The sequence below is a fragment of the Lonchura striata genome, chromosome 2, assembly GCF_050655825.1.
Source record: "Lonchura striata isolate lonStrDom1 chromosome 2, ASM5065582v1, whole genome shotgun sequence".
NCBI lineage: Eukaryota > Metazoa > Chordata > Aves > Passeriformes > Estrildidae > Lonchura > Lonchura striata.
The window spans coordinates 144,986,544-145,001,131 of NC_140704.1; the positions used below are offsets into that span (position 1 = coordinate 144,986,544).

General features: G+C 41.6%; 1 protein-coding gene across 3 annotated transcripts in view; it reads right to left on the minus strand.

Annotated features, from left to right (window-relative positions):
- ATAD2 (ATPase family AAA domain containing 2) overlaps positions 1-14,588 on the minus strand; it is a 59,061-nt gene that overhangs the window by 16,081 nt on the left and 28,392 nt on the right. The window contains exons 28-29 of one of the 3 annotated variants that reach the window (XM_085572493.1): positions 11,851-14,138; positions 10,967-11,072 (exon numbers count right to left, since the gene is read on the minus strand). In XM_085572493.1, coding sequence (XP_085428619.1) covers positions 14,100-14,138 — 39 coding nt within the window. In that variant the 3' untranslated portion in view covers positions 10,967-11,072; positions 11,851-14,099. Of the gene's footprint in view, positions 1-10,966; positions 11,073-11,850; positions 14,139-14,588 lie in introns of those variants that run through there. The other 2 variants (XM_021546575.4, XM_031504078.3) reach the window with 2 other exon arrangements.

The following is a 14,588-nucleotide window of genomic DNA, read 5'->3' on the forward strand; positions in this document are numbered from 1 at the left end:
AAATGTTTCATGCTGGCTTCAAAAAATGTAGAACAGTGAGAAATTATTAATTTTATAAACTGTTTATCAAAAAAGTTTCTCTGTAAAACACCAAAACAAAAGGTTTTATTATCATGGGATTTCCTTCTTTAAAATGAAACAGTCTGGCACATATGATTTCACAAAATGCTCCATTCAACTTCATTCTGCTTTTTTCTTTCTTTCCAGATGAAAAATTTCTAGAGCCATTCCTTTTCCCAGGCCCTAGTCCAGTGCTGCACTCGTACAAGACCTTCCTTTGACTTCCTGGAGTTCATGTCCCCTGACACCCCTCAGCTCCCCCAGAGACCCAAGCTGCAGTCCTACAGATGGTCTCCAGACAGCCCAGCTCATTCCCGAGTCATCGCTGGTGCTGAGCAGGAACCCTCGCGATTTTGAGGTGACACAGCCCAGCACAGATTGTCTCGCTCTCCTCTTCCCCTCCTCCACCGATTCCAACAAACTGTACAAGCCCTCATCACACTGGAAACCAGATTTCACATTGGCTGCTTTCTGCTTTCATTAATGTTTGGCTGTCACCACTCAAAATGGTACTTCTCACCAGCAAATAAGAGTATAAGTAGCACTCTACCCTTAAAAAGTAGGATTGGGTCTCAGGGCTTACAGCTCCCAATGCTTTTGTACCTTCTGCTAGGTCCGTGGCATTTGCAGAAGCCCAAAGAGCAGCAGCAGGTTAAGGACCCTGGTGCATGACAATACAAGAATCTAGACAGAGAGAAGGAGAATCCATTAAATAAAGATGGTGTAAAGCAGTCTGCAGATGTTCACGAGAGGAATAAAAGCATGATCAAGAGCAGGTGATAAAACATCCTGTAAATTCTACCTTGGATACAAAAAGGTAATGATACATTATGACTCATAATTCTGCCTTTTTTTTTTAACAGTGGAATGCATTTCTCAGACCTCAAGGCCAGATCCTTGCCAAATTTCAAGTTCCTATGTCAAATCCCTGAGGCAAAGAGCTGCTCAGAAAAAGAAAGATAATATGGCTTTTACATGACGATTGCCTTTCTTTCTCTCCTTGCTTCCCTCTTAACTCTGTTAATTTTACTCTTGAACCAGCTAATGTTCTCCCAAAACTCAATGAACAGGGAATAAAAGCAGCCTCAATGTGAAAATTTCTCATTTCAACTATCATAAGAAACTGAAAACAGGGACTTGGAGCAAACTGACCAGGTGACACTGATACACACTGCTACATGCTCCATACATGCATATACCAGAACACGGACCCATAATTTAAATAACTTGTAATGGATCCCAAAATACTTGAAACAAATGTATAAATTCAGTGTTTGTATGAACCAGTGTTTTATGAATGAGGAAAAAGCAAGGACTTGGAATGTTAATTGAAAGTAAAAAGGATCAATTGTTCTGCAGGGACCTACGTAATCCCATGTCAAGGTGAAGACTGCAAGGCACATTCTCAAGGTTTCAACTGCTCTTTAGAATCTCCTCTACCACTTGATCCACTATAAGCTTTTGCTAAAATGTACTTGCTCAGAACCTTTCCTGTGTGCCTTGGATCCACCTGCTTACTTCCTACCCCATGTCCTCCTTAAAGCCGCCTCCAGCCTTGCAGGTCTGCTTCCGTTTTGTGAGAAGGCCAAGGAGTGCAGAGTGCATAAAAAGTCCTTTATGTTCAATAGCACGTGATTTGCATCTCCACTTTGGATGCAAGAAATTTGACTTCAGATCTGGTATTTTACAAGGTCCTTTTTAAGGTATTCCAGAATGTTTCCAGTATCATACATCAGCTTTACAATTGTAAACTGAATCATATAAGAACAGACACAACAAAGAATTGACCCACTCCCGACTGGCAGACTCCTGCATAGTGAAAAAATGCAGAAGAATTTTATGTTCATGCTTGCAAGCTGATCTTATAGAAGTTCTCCAGGATCTCTACCTGATCTAAACAATGCTGGTCATGGAACAGCATATTCACAAGTCAAAATACAACATATAAATTCCTGTCTCTGTATTCAGAGTACTTGGTCTTAGTGCAAGTATTCTCAGTGCAGCACTAAACTACTGCCAGGAGCAGGGTGAGATTATCAAGCTCACTCAGGCTTGTATTTCCTTGCAAAACCAACACATTCTGTGACTGCTACAAGATGACTTTAGGGGTGTAGTGATGGTGGAGACAGCACTTCAGCACTGGTGAGGAAACCAGGTGCCTGGAGAGTTTGTAAAAATCTGCTTGGGATTTTTAAGGAATTTCCATCCTTGCAAGTCATCAAAACTTGGCAAAACCCTGAACAACTCTACCTACCATCACAGATAACTTCGCTTTGAGCAGGATGCTGAACTAGACAATCTTAAAAAGTTCTTTCCACTCTAATGTTTCTCCTCAGGATTTTGAGGTGTTCGATCATGTAACAAAGAAAAAAGAGGATAGTCCAAGCTGCCTGTATAAACACTCTCTGCAGGTCTCAAATATCTAGTAAAATACCACTGTGTACCAAGTTAACCTTTGTGAAAAGCAAAGCATTTTTATTTGCAACAGTGACGTGACTCCACACCCCTGCTGAGTATTGTACTGTACTCCGTAGATACTCCTGCTGATTTCTGTGGGAGATAATGTCTTATTCTACGTGTGACAATACCAATTCCCTTACTCCCCACCCCATGCCCCCATCATTCATCCACAGAGTGGATAAACATTGTTTACTGCCTACCAGCCCAGTGACAAAAAAAGTAAAAGACAGGGGACTACAGAGGCTTTCAAGTACAACGTGTGGATTGGAAAGATGAATCTGAAGCACAGCCACTGAAGAAGTCTGAGAGGTGACTGTGTACTCAAGTTACCATGGGGTAATGAAGAGTCAGCAGATCAGAACAAGCATCTCGGCCCATGGCACAGGAACAGGAGGTTTGCAGTTACAGCATTTCACAGGCACTGCTGGACCTGGCGCCCGGCAGTCCCACGCTGCTCCCAGCTCACCTGAACAAAGGCCTTCAATGCAGCAGCAAGGAATCAACAAGTCTTTCACCAGGCTGGTTCCCCGTTCCACTGTTTCCCAGGCTAATTCCTTAAACTTTGACTGTGAACCTGACCCCTGACTTGCACTGTGCCCGTCACTGCTCAGAGCCCTGGAGAGGACAATCCCCAGTTTGGGAGCCGGGCTGAGGAAAGCTGGAGGCTGCACCTTCTGCCCTGCTCTGCTGGAGCCCCTGTCATGTGAGTCTCCCGGAGGAGAAACACGAACCTCCCATGTCCAGTCCTGGCAGGGAAGTAAGAGCGGATCACTGAAAACAGACTGCCCTCTTTCTCTTTGTGTCTCTCAAGCACAATGGTGGAAAATTAGAACAACGTGATTTAAGTGAAAATATGGAATTAACTAAAACACTGTACTTTAGTAGCCATGGAACTTGCATTAGATTTAAACAGTGTACGAAAAACAGATTAGTTCTGTTTTTAAAAATATAGGTAGCTTAAAACTGCATAAATATCCTAGGGTCAAAATCATACTTTCACTGATTTAAATGAGAATAAGCAGCACAATTTTTAAAGGAATACTGTATGTGTTGGTAAAAACACATGCAAGAGGTAACAGAAAAGCCTAAAATACATTACACAGCACAAAACAGCATGATAGCTGGGGGGAAGGAAGAGAAGAATCAGTATTATGTTTAAAAAACCTATTATTTAGACTGTAAGTTTTAAATAGAAAGATTTTGTTCATTTACATTAATGTTTCAACAACACACTGAACAAATTCCCTCATAGGAAAAACACCTATCTTATTTACTGACATTAAACCAGACATACTGCTAAAAAGCACCAATTACTGCTGGAAGTTCTGTTCTAATTGTAAACATCTAAATTTTTACCAATGGAATAAAAAGACTTAAAAAAAAATCAGTATTATAATGGATAGTTTTAATCCAGGTCATTACCTTTTGACTTAACTAAGGTGGAAATTCTCAGTGAAAACACTGACCTACTGGCAGTTAACAACTAACCTTATACACAGGAATTCAGTTTATAGACATCTGCACTGAGTGAAGGTAGAAATTAATTCCTGAATGACAGAAGTTCCTGACTCAGACTTTAAAAAGCAGGACAGCTTTTTTTTCTGTAGAAGATCTCCAATTCAAGCTTAAAGATAAACCCTGCCAGGGCTAAAATCTTAACAGACTTGGATACATCATCATAGAAACAATAACCTTACTATAAGGTGGTATTAAAAAATTATCATAATTTGTGTCACAAATCAGTAGGCTTTAAAGAAAAAAGTCATGTTTAAATACATGTACTGTTAGCTATCCTACATATTTTAATAATACAGATGTTATGCCATTTAGGTGCATTTTAAGTTAAATTTTAATTTCCAAATCAAATTTATTTTAGACATAAATTTAGAAAAACAGGAACTAAGAACTTAATTACTTAATTAATTAATTAATTGAAAAACAAGATATACATAATTGAGTGTTTTCTAGGAAAAGGACAAAAGTAAAAATTAATAATCTGAGTGTATGTTGAGATAAAGTAACAATCCCTGATATTATTTATCCCCTTACAAAAAAACCTCTGCAAACTACCATAATATCAAACAATGAGAATCACTTGCCATTTACAAAAGCTATTGAAAGCATAAATTCAACTCAAAATTAGGAGAAATTGTTTATATCAAGGCTCCCTACGTTCAGATTCAAGCTATGATCAAATCACCTATTCCCATTATTCCAGGTTCCATATATTAGGACTAGTTTTGAATTAATGCCTTAGTTAAATGATATCTGGGGGAGACAGGGAAATACAAAGACAGGTCAGGAGAGGTAAGATGAACATGTATGGCATCATTTTTAAATCAACCAAATCAGAAGAGCCCAGGATACAACTGGGGTGTGGTACTCAAAGAGAATGTTTATAAGGGTGTCCAAGTTTAGCATAGAAAATAGGCAGGCCTGGAAAGCTCATGGGAATAAGATGCATCTGTTGTTGTAAGCAGCCCCAGAAAAATGTTACTGGTTCACTAGCCTGGGGCAAGCTTTTTCCTTTTTTCCTTCTTTTCCTTTTTTGACAGCCAAGTACAATATTAGCTTGCTTTTTTTTGTCATCGTCAAGCTGAGGCTGCGTGAGATTATTTTGTGTCTAGACTAATAAATGTTTGTAAGGATTTTGCAAGACTGGTTTATGGGAATAGAACCCTCTTTTTGTTTTTCTGCTGGAAAAAGCAGCATTAAAAACAAATGAGCACCATCATGCATTTGTTTTAAATTGCATATTAGAGCACTGCTATTTTGTGTGCAATCAATACATAATTTGGAAGAAAGATGCTTTTAAAATTCAAAGCTATCCCTGAGCAGCTAAGGTTCTCTTGGAAACTGAAGGAGGAGTCTGAAATTATTGTTCTTTTGTTTGCATCCCCCAGTGGGAAAGGCAGCACACAACTAGAAACCACTGTGCTTTGAGGCTACACGAATCATTAAGAATAAGATCAATCCCTCCTCCATTTAAACATTAGATAATAAAACTGAATCTAGGACGAAGGTAAGCTAATCAGACTCCTTTTCAAGCTGTTATTGGGTTAAATATAATATCAAAAGGATTACATAAATCTTGTAACTCTCTCTACAGAAATTTTAAAAAGATATTTATATTTTGCAAAACACAGCCTGCCTAGACTCCAATTACAAGCATCAACTTAACCAGTGGAAATTAGAGAGATATTCATGGACCAAAACCTACATTTTCTTTTTAATATTTGTTTCAGAGGGCGGGGTATCTCAAGATGAAATGGCTGACTGAGCTTTTTATTTCATTGCTTTGGATGGAAATGACTGAATCTTTCCACACAAACTAGTGCTGAAGAAGCTGCTCTGGTGCAAAGCAATCTTTGGTCCTAACCCTCCAGTGAGCTCTCACCCTCAGACTCTCTCTCTCACGCCAGCTCGCTGCAGCAACAGGGTTTAAATATTGCCTGGTGAAGAAAAGGGCTCCGGTTCAGTAATTCACAGATACCAATTACTATCTGTAATTGAGCATTACATCTGGAAATAGGATATTCCCTCATATAAAGCAGCATATAGCTGCAAATTCTAAACTTAGAACCACCTTGTGCCCATATGCATCTGGTTTAAACTGCAGTCAAAATATTCCCCACTCTCTGTCAGTGAGTGTGACATCAGGGTATGGTGCTCACACTGTCATCATCCATGCAAATATAAATATACTGGAAAGCTTTCCAAACAAAGGAATCTGAATTTCAGTGTACAAAGTGATGTAAAACTTTTCCCTCTCTGAACTTAATGTATGATGATTAATATATCCTTCTAAGGATGTGTACTTGTGATTATTTCTTTACTATGGGTATAAAGAGTAAACTTACTTTTCTTCCATACCACTCTTTTCTCCCATCTCTTCCCTCCTGTCCCCCTAAAGAAACAAACAGCTGATATTAGCAAGACCTTATATTTCCCCTGGAGGAACCAAGGAAATAGAGTTTAAAAAAAAAAATAAGAAAACTACTTGTCAAGAATCAGAGTTAAAATGAATGGCTTTGGACTGATAAAACACCCAAAGTTGTAAGCATCACACAAAAAACCTCACCAAAAGTAGTCTCTTTCATGCTAAATTACTGTTTTTAATGCAATAAAAAATTAGTTCTCTATTCACTAACAAATTTAAGTAAAATGTATTAAAAAGTCAAATTTGAAAAACACTTGTAAGCTACAAGTAGTGAAGCTCAGCTCTGTGTGTTTGCATCATATTTAAGCAGATACCTACAATGCCAACAGGGACTTTACATGGGCATCGATTCCTCAAACTGATACATGAACAAAAAACCCGAACTCACGTGACACTCTAAGTGCAGTGAACATTTTGTCAGACCACATCCCCCTGAGAAATTTGGAGAACCATTAATTATTCAAATAGCAAACAAGGCTGAACATTGTGCAGGGCTAAACACTCCAAAAATTCCACTGCATCTAAAAATGCATTTTACCTTGCTGAAAATCCTGCTGAGAAACAGAAACTCCTCAACTTTCATGCCTGCTCCATCTAACTCACTTGGCCAGTGCTGCCAAGTGCCCAACTCCTCCTGATACAACTTGGGATTTGCAGAGCACTCTCAGCTCCCACTGATTTGCTGAGGGCATCTGATCCATGTATAAAAAGGCAGTATGTTTCTACTTTGAAGGTATTCTTAAGATTGAAAAGCCGGAGTTTTTGAGGAAGCATACAGCTGAAACTAACATTTTACTTCCAGCCTTCTACAGTCAGGTAGTTAATAACTGTTCTTTCCTGACTCCTTCCCCACTGTTTCCCCTTTACTCTTTTTCAGACATACAACATTCCTAGGTCTCAAACTAAGACAGAGCCTTACACCCATGCACAGAGCCAGTAACAGAGTTTTAAAATCAACAGCATTTTGACATACAAATCAGGTTTTTCCATTATAACATAGGGAGAAAAGAATCAGTACCATATTTTGTGTTCGTTGATCTACTTCATAGCTTTAAGAAGGGCAAGCTTGGAGACCCCTACCAAGATTGCCCTGGACTATACAAGCATACACCTCCATCTATGAAGTTCCTAGCACCTTTCTAAGCTAAAACAATGTTAAAATAATCACAGACCTAACCTATAACCAATGATTCAAGCCCTAAAATCTCTGTGATTACCCATTCACAGAATTCATTGTGAGCTAACAGCTACTTTCCATCTAATAAATGTGGTTTGAAGATGCTTTGAAGATTCAGAGTATTGAACATGTGGAGCTTTTACCATAACCATTGGAAAGTTCAAAAGCTCATTTCTGTCCTTCTGTCTGGTGAGGTGCATTTGGTGCTCACAGAACAACGCTGGCTTTGCCAAGCAGCGAGGGCTGGCGTTACATGCGCCTCATTACACAGTTCTGTCTGCCCACTCTTTTAAACAAAACTGTCAGCCTTCAAGCCTTGCTTGAGCAGTGCTTTCAAACTCTGGGTCCCCTCAAAGCATGTGAAGCTCCTCCAAATCCCAGTGAGACCATTAGACAAGGAAGGTGAGCAGCATACTGCAAAATGCCACCACAGAGAAGGCCAAGTTGCATACAGTGAGCCCAGAATACCGAAGTCACTTTTTAAAACGGCTCCAAACATGATGCAGAACCTGTTCTTTGAAGTAGAATATATAAAGTTCTTATACCTGCCTGGCACAAGCAGAGGTTATGCTAAAGAACGTTTGCAACATTAAGTTCTTTGCTACCTTTTAGATCTTTTAGAAGTGCAAACAGCAGCAACACTGGAAGTTCTTTATAATTTTTCCTGAAGGTTCTCCAATCACGCTACATCTGCTCCTCCTTTAGTCATCAGCAATCTTCCTGTCTTCTGTGCTTTAGTATGACAATGTGTCTTACACTCTTAATGGTACAATAAATGTAGGCTACGCTCTGCCCCTTTAGATTACACTCTTTTACAGTGAATTATACTGAAGTGTAACATTTACTATTATCTCAAAGCTCTTAAGGATAAAATAGTGGTACACACCTTCTAACAAGTGACAACAGCCAACTTTTGCTGATCTCTGAAGATGGTTAGAAAGAATCCACTGATAGTACAGGCACTGCTCAAAGAAATTCATTACAGTTCACTGAACTCTGAAGGATATGATAAAGACCTGACTGGACCCCCTGAAGGGCCATCCAGTTCCTTGACAGAAAGACTACAGAACTGGAAATGAACCATCAATGACAGTGGTGCAAGGCACAAAATTATGAAATGCCATCTGGTTGGTACATGACAAGGAAATCTATCATTTTGGTGGCTTCCACCTCCACAGAAAAAGAAAGAACTGTTTATACAGCAAAATGGTTTGACTATTTGGGAAAGTCCTCAACTAGCCATGAAAATTAAAAAAAAAAAAAAAAAAAGAGAAAAAAGAAAAAAAAAGAGAAAAGAGAAAAGAGAAAAAAGATGAACTGGAATAAAAGCAAAAAAGACAGTAAACTAGAATTAACAGAACTAATAAGTCTAAAAACATAAGTAGTCACATCCCTTTAATGCCTAATTTGACAATATTAAAACCTTAAATAGTAACAGACATTTGTATTCTTAGAGGTGTATATTCAGCAAAGGTGACACTACTGACAGGTAGTGGGTAGCTGCACAAGTAGAACGGTACATTCACTATTGCTGCCTGTTTAGCAAACAAAAGGGAAAATGGGACTAAACTGAAAATTGCATCACTTGTTTACAAGTCCCTGACAACTCAGAAGCAAACCATCTTGGACATTTATGGATCAATGACCCTGCATCTAAAGCACAAGGAGAGGGAATATTGACCATTTACATACAGAAGAGAACAGCATGTCCATGCACTCAGCTAAAAATTTTCAAAACACACCCTCATGCCATGACTGTTATCACACAGGATTTTAACTGATCATTCTGAAAATTTTACAGCAAGCTCAGGATTTATAAAAATTAGAAAACATAACAATACTGAATTTGTACAATGAAATCTTTACTACACTTCAGCTTGGTAGATAAAGAGAAGCTGCTCACCAAAATAAAAGTTAGCCATAGCTTAGCTGCAAGTGATTGTGCCTTGGTTGTATTTATTATTCACGAACAAAAAAAAAAACCCCACAGGTAATGTGTACTTGGTTCTTTAAAAATTCCAGCTTCATTAAACTGCAAAAAATCCTGAACTCAGACTTAAGCAAAGAATGTGACTTCAAAGATGAACGACTGTTTTTCAAGTAAGACTCTTCTGAAGTTACACATAAACAAACGGGTCACCAATCACAACTAGATGAGAAAGTTAACCCAAAAATTAAACCTTTCCCTCAGACTACATATAAACAAATCGTGGGAAACCCAGGGGAAAATCTCAGCCATAGCAATAAGCTTAACTGAAATGCTACAGACGGCCCAGTGAAGCAAAAGACACAAGAAACAGCCTTCTGGGTACATTAGGAACAAAAGGAATCCTAGCAGTATTACAAAGTCCATTATTTGACCGAAATTCTTCAGTGTGGAGAATCTAAAAAAAGGAGCACTGTTCAACACATAGCTCTAAGTCCCCAACGGTAAGCATCATGATAAACTTTGTGATAAATATTGTCTATTCCTGTAATAAACAACAGCAGTTAAGGCTAGATATCGGGACACTGGATCCAGCTAAAGCACTCACATCAAGAATGTGTTGCAAGAGACGAAATAATCCAGAACAGAGCCATAAGAAACATTAAGAAAGTAGAAAAGTAAGGCTCACAAAGAAAACCTCTACCTCAAAGTACTAACTTTGGGGACATTCATAGTAAACATTACCCAAATACCATAGCAGAGGGCTTTTCAGTCTAGCCAAGATACAAGAACCACTAGCCTAAATTTAAAAGCAAATAATTTCAGTTAAACAAAATGGCATCTACTTCTAATCCGCTCAGGGGAATTCATTTAACACCACCAGTGGAATTGACTGCCTCGCTGGCAATGTTTAAAGAAAGTAACAAAAGGGTTTCTAAATTATGCATTTTTGCTCCAAGAGGTCTTAATTTAGGGCAGTCCTCTAGTCTACATCACACAGGTTGTTTTAAACAGGGTTTCTCTAAGTACTCACAAGCTTTCTTTTTTTTGGCATGAAATCCTTCTGAAGAAAAACAAAAAACAGACCACTGGTGAAAACCAACAGCACAGCTTTTAAAATTCCCCTCTCACTGCTATGTTTGAGGGAATATTTGTTTTCATGTACCAAGCTTCATAACAAAATCCACTTTTTATTTACACAATGCTTATATGCACTTTGAAATGCTCAATATATTCTCTATGCAAGTCTTATTTTAAGAGTAAGCGGCAGCTATGTCAGCTTGCAGATCAAGGCATCTCAGCCTTCACTATTTTACATGACATTCTACACAGTAAACTTCCCCATCTTTCCATTAACTATCTAACCTACCAAGCAGCTCAGAAATAAAGTGCAAGTACCTACCAGATAACATTCACTACTGCAGACACTCTGAGCCCTTTCAGAAATCCAGAACTGCCTCCATTACATGGTTTACTGAAGTTGATGTTGGTTTCCAGTGCTGCACATCCTGATACAGGGGAGAGCTGAGCATCAGAACGCACCCGAAAACCCAGGCACCCCCAGAGGAGCACACCAGACGTCTTCCCCAACTTTGCCTGCACATACACTGTACTGCTGCTTCATGCTCGCCCCCGCACCGCAACGCCACGGGATGCAAGATAACTCCGGAGCCAGAACTTCATGGCTCGCTGCCTACCGTCAGTCTGTCAGTCCGTCCGCGCTCCGGAACGCCAGCGGTGACAGCGGGCAGGAACTCGCCGGCTCCTCTGGGCGCGCCGGGATTGAACTTCTCGATTCTCCGTTCTGACTGACGAGTCAGACGGATTTTCCTCCGCCCCGAGGCGAGCAAAGCCCCGTGCAGGCTCCCGGCACGGGGTGGAGGAAGGAAAAGGGGAGAGGAGCTCGTCCTCAGAGGGGTCTGACCCCACTGCGGGCCGGGTCGGAGGGCACGCACAGCCCACTTCCAAGGGATGCCACGGCTCTGCCGCCGCCCCCGGCGGGCGATGACCCCCGGCCGCGGGGGCAGCGCCGCCGCCAGACAATGGGGAGGCGGGCGGGCGCGGCCGCCCCACCGCGCCCACCCCGCGGGCGCCGTCCCCGCGGGCCCGGCCCGCCCGCCTCCGCCGGCCGGAGCCGCCCCCGCCCCGGGGCAGCAGCGCCGTCCCGTCCCCGCCGGAGGAGCGCCCGGCCCGCTCCCGGGGGCAGCGGGGGCGGGCGCAGGGCGGGCCGCCGCGGGCGGCGGGGTCACCCTCCCGGCGCCGAGAGCCCCCTCAGCGAGTCCCTACCTGCCGGCGCCGTCCGCCTCGCCCCCTCAGCCCGCGCCGCCGCCCGCCCGCCGCCTGCGCTCACGGCCGCGCCGCCATCTTGCGCTTCACAAACTACTGCACTTCTTTCGGGGCGGGGGGGCGGCGGATGGGCCGGGAGCTCCCAACGCCGCGGCCGCCCGCGCCCTCGCCTCGCCCCGCGGCGCTCACTCGCATCCTCCCGGCGCGGCGCTGTCCCGGGGCGGGAGCGCGGCGAGCGCGGTCGGCGCGGCCGCTGCCTCAGCCGCCCTGGCAGCGAGCGGGGGCGGAGCCGCTCCCGCCGCCCCGCCCGGCAGGCGGCGGACACCGGGCGCGGGGCTGCCCCGGCACCGCAGCGCCGCAGCCCGGGGACACCGGCGCTTCCTCGGCGGCCCGGGGAGGAGCGGGGCCGGCGGGGTGCGAGCTCCCGGGCGGCAGCCGCTCCTCCGCTGGCAAACTTGGGCTCCGCGGTCGGCGCTCCTGCCGCGCCCGGGACGGGCTGTAGGGACGGCATCGCCCCCAGCCCGGGAAGGGTTTTCCTGCCGCTCCCGCCCGGAGCTGCCGCCGTGGGAGGGCACGGCCGCAGGGTCCCGAGACTCAAGCCAGGGCGAGTGAAGACAGAAGTAGCGGCTCTAACGAAAAAAACCTTTCTCACACCTTGGGTTGTTGGGTTTTTTTGTTAGAGAGCTTGGAGAAAGGAGACTCTCTCCTTTTACTACATACAAAAATATTTTAATCAAAGTTGGGTTTAACTCTCACTGCCCAGTTCTCAAAAATGTTGTTTCCCTACACTATTTTTCTTGTCATTTTGTGCTATTTTGGGTCAGACAAAATGTGACGCTTTCCCCAATAAAGTAAAAAGAAAGATGTGACTTGTGAGGAAAACTTAACTGTTCACAGGTGGACACAGAAGATAAAATTTACACAGTTGGGAAGCTTTTTAAAAATCTGCCTAGGTACAGGATCCTGTCGAGCCTAGTGACAGGAATACATTTGCTCAAAACAGAAGTTTTGATCTCAGGAATGTTTCTGGTTCTTCAATTCCATATTGTCAGTTTTCAGAATAGTGCTCTTAGGGGATGCACTCAAGCTGCCTGCCCCAAGTCACATTGAAATTGGTGAGAGCAGACAAGGAGGAGACCAAGTTAAGGACATTAGTTCAGTTATTACATTTCCAATGTCATAAAGTGCATTAAAATGTAATTTTTTTTTCCTTTCTCCTGACCTCCTTTGCTGTGTACTCCATACACTAAGTGGAGAAGAAGCTGATCACATGCAGTTCTTATTTTAAAATCATAGTATTTGTCCTGGTGCCTTAAATGCAAGATTATCAATGATCAAAACTGTTCTGTGATTAAAATAGAGCAGACAACCCACCACTAAAAAGAGATTTTTTATTAATACCTACCAAACAATACAGAGAAAAAAAAATCTACATAGCACACTGATATTTGAACAAGCACAGTAGGACACAAAAAGAGAACTCTACTGACAGAGATAAGAAACCAAACACAAAGAAAGAAGGACTCCACAGTTTGGCATTCAGTTTGGCCACACATTGTGTATGCAAGACACAGAAGAGAAGAGTGGAGGGTCATGCCACATATTTTATCATGATTTATATACAATTCTATTTTCATATAGTTAAACTCTTATTTTTTTTTAAATAACTATCAAATTAACACATAAATTTTCTCTGCTGGTTTGAAGATAAATACTTCAAAACAGGGTACTGCTTTGCTTTTACTTCAATATATTTATCACCAACAATATATTCACTTTTATGTAATAAACAGATATGATTCTTCCCAGGTAACTAGAAAACTATTTACAATTGAATTCAACTACAAGCCATCTGATGGACTAACAATTTGTATTAAAATGCCTTTCTCCAGTATTAAGATTGTCATTATAACAACCATGATTAAACTTTACCTTACAAAGTTACAGTAGTCAATCTCGCTTTGTTTCAAGTTAATTTCAGTACCTCTCTTTAAAAGAAAACTTATCTGTTCAAATCTGCTGAGTTCAAAAGGCAATCACAGCAGTATGTTACATTAGAAAATATATATATATAGAAGGGAAATACCAAAGTCATTACATGACTTTATTTGAGCTTTCTTAATAAATTTTAAGATATATTTGTATAAATATATATGTAGATCTAGTATTTACTAAACAATGCAAAGAAAGAACAGCATGCAGTAAAAAGAAAACATTACAGAGCATGTCAAATATGCTGAAATCAAGTATCATGGATACCTGAAGGCTGTAATTTCTTTTTTCATTGCCTAAGAAGAAAAAAAAGGACAAATTAGGAGTCAGTGTGAATACAAACTTAAGAACCCTGTTTACTACTTCATCAAAAGAAGCGAGAATCTGTGCATACAATTGTTAGTAATGATTTACCCAATACATGTGCTACCACCATCACTGTTGTTCTGTACTCACTGGCTCCAACATATCCTTATGCACCCAAAATAGAGAGTAGGGTAGGAAAACTGCAGGGACCTGTATCAGGGGACTATGGATCAATACTGCCTTCAGCAATTAGAGAGGAGACAGTTCCCAAAGAGCCACAGCTAAAAGCTGAACTGTTCTTTTCTGCACTCTGAATAAATACTTGTTCAAGTCTCTGCCTTCATACAGTAGAACTTACTCCTGGACTGACTTGTGCAATCCTTCTGAATAATATTCTTTGGTCAAAGGTCAAATAAGCAGAAAAAAAGAGAAATCAAGTT